Source organism: Cyprinus carpio, chromosome A11 (assembly GCF_018340385.1).
Source record: "Cyprinus carpio isolate SPL01 chromosome A11, ASM1834038v1, whole genome shotgun sequence".
Lineage (NCBI taxonomy): Eukaryota > Metazoa > Chordata > Actinopteri > Cypriniformes > Cyprinidae > Cyprinus > Cyprinus carpio.
The window spans coordinates 1,372,653-1,381,843 of NC_056582.1; the positions used below are offsets into that span (position 1 = coordinate 1,372,653).

At 39.1% G+C, this 9,191-nt stretch overlaps 1 protein-coding gene across 3 annotated transcripts; it reads left to right on the forward strand.

Moving 5' to 3' along the window:
- Positions 1–405: 405 nt before the first annotated feature.
- LOC109106019 (leucine-rich repeat flightless-interacting protein 2-like) lies at positions 406–8,789 on the forward strand. 3 transcript variants are annotated; one of them, XM_042765826.1, is made up of 6 exons: positions 406–647; positions 2,958–3,038; positions 3,604–3,639; positions 5,813–6,001; positions 6,142–6,225; positions 8,239–8,789. In XM_042765826.1, exons 1-6 carry the CDS (start codon positions 549–551, stop codon positions 8,578–8,580), a joined length of 831 nt encoding a protein of 276 aa, XP_042621760.1. In that variant the 5' UTR covers positions 406–548; the 3' UTR covers positions 8,581–8,789. The 3 variants fall into 3 exon arrangements, with proteins under 3 accessions (XP_042621760.1, XP_018974873.1, XP_018974872.1); XM_019119327.2 differs by having other exon boundaries at positions 409–647; positions 5,840–6,001; XM_019119328.2 differs by lacking the exon at positions 3,604–3,639 and having other exon boundaries at positions 407–647; positions 5,840–6,001.
- The last annotated feature ends 402 nt before the right edge of the window (positions 8,790–9,191 follow it).

Sequence of the window (9,191 nt, forward strand, 5' to 3'; positions counted from 1 at the left end):
AAACGCTCAAATCTGCAAAGCAAGCCACATCACAGAACAAGGAGAGTTTGTAAATGAACTGCATGCATAAGAGTTGCATTACCATTTATTTTAGCCATTTGAGACAGAAAACATCATACTAAAGTAATGACTGTATGTATGTGTGTACTGTAAATCAGTGCTTCCCAAACCTGTCCAAATTGGGAAGGGGGGGTACTACCTCCCTGAAATGAGTTTTTGCAGGGTGAGATGTCTGTATTATTGTTTTTCAGTATACCATAGAAACATGTGGAAAAAAAATCAAATACTTAAGCAGCAAACTTTGCAAAACACAAAATTTATGCCACTGCCAAAATTTTGTCCGTTACTGTAGATAAACTCACACAGAGTGAAAGAGGATGGCGAAATAGCCCCGCCCACTTGAGCGTCTCCACGCCCCGCCCACCGCGCAGCAGAACCCGCCCTAAAGGACACTGTGCGCTCCGGTAGAGAAACACTTAACACTTCCAAGACAAGGGCTGCTCTGGCATTTTCTCTGGAGCATTTCACGATTCCTTACATATGAGAAGATGCATTCGGAGAACCTTGAGACAGCGGGCTCGCTGAGGAAACGGACGCTGTCCCGGGGGATGAGCGAGGACGAGTCTCTGCGACACATTATCAGAGACGTGAGTGTGTATCCTCTGTGTGTCGAGGCTCGTGACTGATTCCATCGCTGCTCTCAGCATCATGTGACAGACAATGAAACACGCATCTTTTATTATGAACGATCATTTAGGTGATCATTAGAAACAGATTTATTGTAATTCTTCATAAATAAGTGCGTCGTGTTGTTTCATCAGAGCACTGAAGCACCCTCCGATGATGTGTCTCGCGATAAAACACGATTTATAGATGTTTTTAAGTTTTTTTTTTCTTCAAACACAGAAGAGATTTAAATAGCCGATTTAGAAATGAGCGTTCAATTTTTATCTTCAAATATTATAGTATGTACAGTCAACAAATCCTGCTTTACTCACAACAAAACCACCTCACATCTAATCTAACCTTACCATAAAAAACAACATTTTTGATGAGGTGTGTGGGGGATTTATTTATTTATTAATATACAAATTTAATGGCTCATTTTATTTAAAGCAGAGAAACCCAAAGCGACGCAGGCCCGTGATGAACTCTGATTATCACAAGAGAAAGGCAAAGCATGCCATTGAACCATCTTTATTTCTAATTTATATTTTTGTTTTAACACTTGTTTTACATTGAAATGTAAAAAACAATGTAAGTGAATTTGATTAAAAATAATAAATAAAAAAACAACAATAAATACATTAATATATAATAAATATTTGAAAATTTAATATGAATGTAATATTGTTGGACATAATGCAATCTTTGACTAATTAATAACTATGACTTTTGGCCCAATACACTCCTAATCTGCTGCTTATTAATAGTTAGTAAGGTAACTGATACGTTCAGGTATGGAGTGGATTAAAGCATCTAAAATATAATCATGCAGAATGAGGCATTAATATGTGCTTTATAAGTACTAATAAACAGCCCATATGTTAATAATATGCATGCTAATAAGCAACCAGTTAATAGTGAGAATTGGTCCCTAAACTGAAGTGTTATGCATTTGAACTAATTGGTAATAACTTTTATTTTACTGAAAGGCCTCCAAGAAAGACAGGTTCACAGAATGCACATTCACTCTTAAAGGGCTCACGAACTGCATTTATTTTATTTTATATATTGTTTTTTTTTTAAAACTTTCATAATTTAGAAAATGTAAGAGTATTTTGATGATTTTAGACTTCTGAGGGTCCGGTTGCATAAACACAGCCACTATGTTAAGACCAGTGTTGGGCTCGTTACTCCAAAAATACTCAGATAGCAATTTATAGCACAAAAGTAATATTAATACTTTACTTCTGTTTGGAATTATTTACATTACTTTTCATTCTGTCACACTGTAACAGTATGTATTACTTGATTAGTGACCTTGAAGCTGTAGGTCTGTGTTTACTCATATATGATTAAGATCAAAAGAATTTTAACAAAATAAAACAAAAAAAAACAAACTTTAATTAAAAATAATAAAAATAACAAAAATTCAATCCTTTGAACATAAGCATCTCCATAATAAAACCATACCAGAGTAAAATCACATACAAATATCACTCCTACTACTACTTACCCACACTTTCTCAGATAGCACTCTTCTGTCGACTAGTTCATTCTCACACTTTCACAGTATTATTACTCCTGACCTACTGTTAGGATGAGGAATGATTCTTCTTCTTTATCTTCTGTTGCTCCGTGTGCTTGTGGTGTCTCATATACAACAGCATTGCTGCAGCAGACAGGTCTGAATCATCACGACATTCAGACAAACTGTTTGTGAATTCATGCTAAATCATGGAGGGATCTTGAAGTTTAAGTTGATGTACTGTATTTAGACACGGGTCTCTATGGCCACAAATATGACAAACAATAAAAATTGAAATCCATTTAAAATCTAGTCACATGACACATGGGCTTTTCTTGCCCAAAAGAAACAAAGTGATTAACGTAAGTTAAAGAATGCTTATTTATTATAAAATAATGCTAGTTCTGGTCCTTGATTCTGATTGGTTGAGCCGCATTTGAAATTGTTGTTAATTACACTACAAACATACACCTTTGTTTACTTCTGTGTGTTGCTCGGCAACCACTTTGTTGGAACCCCAACTGTTTCTGAGGAGCTACATTGTTTGGTGGAAGAATACTGTTTTTATTAACATCATTACACTTTATTTGCTCTGTTTTATTCTGTCAAACCTTACTACGTATATTTTACGATGTTTTAGTTCAAAATTACATCATGTGACAACAACGTAAATGACATGGAAATGCAGTTTGATACTTAGATTTCTTTGTTATTTTATACTTGTTATAAATAATGTCATTGTTTTTTTGTTTTTTTTGTCTTGCAGGCGGAAGAATCGAGCAGACAGCTGTCACGCAGCGATAGCAGATATGGATCGTTAAAACGAGGACAAAGACAAGAAAGCCATGTCAGTATAGTGGAGCAGAACCTCACTCAGTGTGTTTGAAGCAGTAACGTTAGTTAGACCAACAATGAACATTAGCTGAAGATGTGCTCACCCTCAGTCCACCACAGATCAGGATGAGTTTGTTTGTAGAAATGTAGCACTGCATCAGTGTCTCATCAATGGATGCTCTGCAGTGAATGGGTGCCGTCAGAATGAGAGTCCAAACAGCTGATAAAAAATCATCACAATAATCCACAAGTAATCCACAGCACTCCAGTCCATCAGTTAACATCTGGAGAAGACAAAAGATGAAACACATCCAGCATTAAGACGTTTTTAACCTCAAACTCTTGCTTCTGGCTAAAAGTCCCCTATCCATTATACTGTTTCTCCAGTGAAATATTCATATTGTTTTAGGTTACTGTGATGTTTTATTTTGTGATGGAAGGCTACATTTCTTCAAATCTGTTTCTTTAAGTCTGTCTTACAGGAGTGTTAGTTCAAATCAGTTTTGTTAAAAGATATATCAGAAACATTTGAAACTTTTCTTTGTTTTGATGAAAATTTCTTCTTTTTTCTTTTTTAGAGTGAAGCTGATTTACTTTCTGAAAACATAGAAACTGTAAGTTTTGAATACTTTTTCTACCTAATTGTATGTTTACTCTTATGAATTACATACGATGGTGTGATGGGTGGTGCATGCTCGGCTAGGCTGCAAACTGCTAATGTGAGTGCTGTAAGATCCAGAGTCCTCACGTGATGTCTGGGGTGTTTGAGGAGCGTGTTTTGAGGTGATGAGGGCTGCGAGACGTGACTCATGTAAGGCATCATCAGTAGGTGTTTCTTGAGTCTTGTTTAGATGAGCTAATCATCCTTACACCTGTCCCATGCGCTGACTCATGAGCTCTCCTTTGTGAAGCACAAGACCTTCACAAGAACTTCCTGTCTTCATAGTGCACACTGAGAAGTGAACAATCTGTTCATCCTGAAGCATTGCTTTGGCTCTCATTAGATAGATAAACACTTTACTAGATAGGTTTACGGACATTATTGAAGTCATAACTCATGTATTTATGCTGTAGTTGTTTTTCTGTAGCTTTATAAGTCAAGCTCAGAAGTGGACAAGAATGATGAATCTGCTTTGTTTATCGAACGATCTTTAATAACAGACAAAGCATTAGTGATCACATGATAAAAACAGTTACTTGCACATTATACTTTTGGGTCCAATATATTTGGTACAGCATCATGTTTTAGTTTCAATCTTTCTGAAAATCTTGCATCGAATTGTGCCTTGTTTGTAAACAAATCCGCGGTAAAATGATGTGAAAAAACTAAAAAAATTCTTACTGACTCGGTCTGGAACTTCATTAACACTAAAGTTCATCAAATAAAGTTTATTGTTTGGTTTCTGCGTTGACCTGCGTGATTTACTGTACATCATCAGTGGGCGGGGTCTAAAGAGTGATGTAGAAACAGGCGTTGATCTTCTTCTGCGGAGGCGGGGTTTAGCCACACTATTACATCATAAAGTGTCACATTCCACAAGCTGTCGTTTAGGCAGATCGGCTTCAATATAACAAGAAAGTTTTGAGTTCGGAAACTTACAGGATGTTTTTATAGCACAATGACCTCTTACATGTCAAAAGATCGAGGGAATTTAGATTTCTCAGTTCATGACCCCTTTAACCACAACAACACAAGAACGCCGGGCCAATGAAAACACAAGCCAGGCGCTTGACAAAAACACAGAAGACACGCACACACAGTGAGAGAATGATCACTCAACCCGCACACCCACAACAAAAGACAAAACAGCATTATATGATTTCATCCCAGTTTGGAGTAGAAACATAATTATAGCTTTAGGAAGCTGAGACGTTTGTACAGACTCTGTTTTGTGGAGTTAAAGCCATGCTTTACTGTTACATGTTCCTTTATTTTGTGTCAATACAGCAGGTATTTCTTATAGACCTACGGCCAATCATAACTCATGTTACCCATGAACTAAAGGTTGTTTAGAACTGTATTAATGTTGTTAACGCATCTACCTAATATGACATGTTTCCTGTGAATTGTAAATCTGTATATTTGTAAAGCTTTGATTTGTAGAGAGGACTGCATAATCCAGTGTGATTGGTGGTTTAACACGGCTGCCTCTTCAGATCTGAATGGACTGCTCTTGTCCAGAATAACCTGAAACATGCAGCAGGTTTAGTGGAAACTGCGGCATTGTTTGTCTGGTGGTGATGACAGGTCAGACTGTTGTGAGAGCATGTTTTACACAGTATCAAGTGAAGCATATGTAGAAAGTCACTTAGATGTTTTCTAAAAACAAAACAAAAAAACACACGTACAGTACATGGATTGAGAAAAGTGCTACAAAATAAAAGCTGTAGATGTAAAGGTGCTCTATGCAGGATATTTGGTCACCGTTTGTAAACACAACACTCAAACTAGGCACTGAACACCACGCCCCTGCCTCTGACATCATATCAGCTGACAGAACACACACAGCATCACATGAGACAGTGACTCAAGAGCAAGAATGAGGGACGAGGTGTTTATCGTGCACAAATGGCATTTACGCTAATAATTAATGACTGGCTGTAATTTGCAGCTGAATGTAGCCATTTTCTGTTTAGCTCTCTAATAAACAGTAATGATGTGTCATCATAAAAATGTGATTACAATGCCTATAATCTGTTGAGCTGCAGACAGCAGTCAGTAAGGCAATAGCAGCACAGCGGAGCCATATCTGCTGCCAGTGCTTCTCTTTATGGTGTTTGCAACAGGAGCTGGGTTCTTCTTCCCCTGTGCAGATGGAGCTGAGAGCGAGCTACGAGGACTGTCTGCAGGAGGTGCGGAGCCTGGAGCTGCAGCAGGAGGCTCTTCTGTTCCAGGTGGACTGTCTTCAGGACGCCCTCGAGGGCGCCGAGGAGATGCTCGCTGAGACCCAGAGAGACAATCACAGTCTCACCATGGTACTGTGAGATGATATGTGAGACTGATGTAAATGATAGATGTCTGTTTCAGATGTAAGTGAGGAGGCATTTGTAAAAGATTTCTGTGGACCGAGTGATGGATTCATTGGATGGATTTCTCTCTTTCTGTTTAACCGCAGGAACTGGAGCGAGAACGAGGGAAGAGGAGGACGTCGGAGGACAAGCTTGCCTCGTTAAAGCGGGAGCTGGAGAGGTTACGAGAGGTGAGGAAAGACTAAGCTTACATAATCACATTTAGAAAAGAACAGAAACTGCTGCATAATGCCAAAGCAGAGACAGGCTGGCAGTTCCGGTGTGCTTACGTAACCGTATTTGGAGAACAGCGAGTGTGTTCACTTCCTTGCCATGTTTTATCATTTATAATGAGAGCATGTTGAAACTGACTTAAAAAAGATGTGGCAAAAACTTTCATTCTGGCTCCTCAGTGGAAGTCTTTAGTACGTTTGACAATTTGACATCTTTTGGACGTGTCTCTGCTCAGTAGGGAGGGGGGTGTTGACTGAGGAAAGCTGTCTTTCACCCTTTGTTTGTGGTCCATTTAATAGTTTCGTTGTCTGGGGCAGTTCCCTCCACTTCCTTGCCATGCTCCACCCACACAGCCCTGGCAAAAGTAAAAGCAGATTCACATTCATAGCATGTTTCCACACTACTTATCTATGAAATCCCTACAAACAAACACAAATGCCACAGCAATGAATTATATATACTGGATTGTCAATACACATCATTAGTTATCACACATGACATGGAGTATATTCAAGTAAAAGTTATTGTTGACAGCATATCTTAGTTCTGTGAAACGGCAAAACCAACGTTACTCATGAATCAAAGATATAGAGCAGCCTTGGCGTGTGTTTCCAGGCCGTCCCGCTCTCCAGCGCTGGAAAGCTTTTCTAATATTTACACGGGTCTATCTTGCCTGATTGTAACACTTCTTTTTCAAATGATGTTTCTCCAACCTTTTGCTCTTCTCCATCATCTCTCCAGTCTCTGTCCTCACTGAGGCTCCTCCCCCCACACACCGCATCATCGTGAGTGTATACGCCCCTTCCTGCTGATTGGCTGTGTTCCATGCACGGTCTGCTCCAATTTCAAACATTGTTTTTCAGAAATCACTGAGTCCACCTCTAAGTGCTCATTAGTTTAAAAATAGTGTACGTCCACAGACGTCCAAGACAGTCCCTAGTCAGGTTTGTGATTGCTAACATGAGATTGGCAGAAAGTGTGTGTTATGTCTGCTTTAATCATGGCTTTGTGTGCGTTCACTACCACACATAACCAGTAGGCCTGCCAAAATAACTAATAAACTAAATTTGAATTTCTGACTTAATAATAATATTCTAATTATATTATAATTTGTAAAAGCATACTTGGTGGTAGAAGGAAAAAAGTAATGTATTGTCTTCTATGTCCACAAGAGGGCGCAATGAGCAAATATAATGAGCAAGGTGCCACAATTTTTTTTATTGAAATCGATGAAATGACATGACTTTGTTTAAAGTGCATAACATTTTAAACAAACGTTCACAAATCAAATACCATTTCCTAAATGTGCACACAAAGAAACTGAGGTAACAAAGGAGCACGCAGATGAGTGGAAATGCATCAGTAATATGAGAAAACAGAGGTGTAATGTATGATGTTTATTGACTGCACTTGTCATGTAGAAGCGGGGTTAGGGAGCATTAGCACTACTTTAGCGTGTCAGACGATGCGGTGTTAGCATGTCATGGCTAAACACTAATGCCAGTGGCGTGCCTCATTTTCATGTGCTTTGGACAGTCAAGGAAACACCATGTTGTTTCAGCAGTTAATGGGAAAAATGACAAATATTGATGGAAAACACATGATTCCTACCTTTATAGTGCACTAAAAAGTCCATTGAGTCCCCACGCTCTTGTTTCCGCCAACAACGCAGCAGTGCTGTATCTAATGGATTGAACTAGACGGGCTAACAACACAGACAAGCCACGTCAGCTGGCTCATCTTCATGTCTAGCGCCTCCTGAAACACATAAAATTCAAATGTACAGCTTTTACATTTGAACGTGCATTTTTTTTTAACAACTTCTGACTTGTCATTTTTCGACAGTGTTTTCACTGACACCTGACTACCTGATCAACACATAGCCTTCAAATGGCATGTTTGCTGAGTCCCGATTGGTTTATAGGTCTCCAGATTATGTTTCCTCATGTTGAGTGTGTTATCCTCCGCAGGACAGAAACAGTGAGCAGCTTCAGTGGAGCGAGGGGACGTCAGTGGACTGGGACGAACAGCCGCTCGCTCACAGTGAAGGCTCTGCAGTGGATCTGAACACAAGCCAGCTCTTACAACTCAAGAAAGTCAGCAACCAAACATTAAGTCTGTCAGCGTTTCACAGTCAGAAGCACGAAGCTCAGGGTTCAGATGATAACGATGAAAGCAGCGGCTATGAAGATGCTCCGTCTGAGTTCTCTCCCAGTCCTTCCACTCCGGACGCAGCTGATGAAGAGGGTGACGAGACCTATGACTCAGAGCCTGGGATCCCTAAAAGTGCAGATTCTTGTGCTCTCTCTTAGATCATTCTTAAAGTGCCGATGAACCTAGATTGATTCAATTCTCTGCTAGAAATCTTTATCCAAGGTTCTTTCTCTTTAACAGCCTTTGCACAAGCTAACAACTTTAAAATGAAGACTGTTTTGTTTTTACCATCAGTCCACAAAATTATATATTATAGTTAGACTTCTGTTCACCTTGCTATTAAAGATGCGCTGTCCAGCAAGTCAAGACACAAGGTAATACTTTGTATCTGTATTTCAGCCTTAATGATAAAAAATGTAATTTTAGTTTTCATATCGTATTAATAATCAAGTTACACGAATCACTTTAAGCACAGAATGCAGAGAGGCGTTCTTTGAAAGCTGGCGGTGTTTTCACAGGGAATGCATTGCTTGTGCTGGATGACTCTGGAGAAGTCAAACTCTGAGCTGACGTGCCCTGATCGACGAGCAGGCCCTGCACTTGCATTTATTCTAGAAATACTCAACCTCGACTGAGCAGCATGTTTCTGTGCACGTCCTCTATACACTAAGCTTTTAGGCACTTTAGACGCTTCTTAGAAGTGATTTATGTCGTTTTCGTTAGTGCACCAGTAGGAAATATCAATTTTACATTTCCGAACATTCCTTTT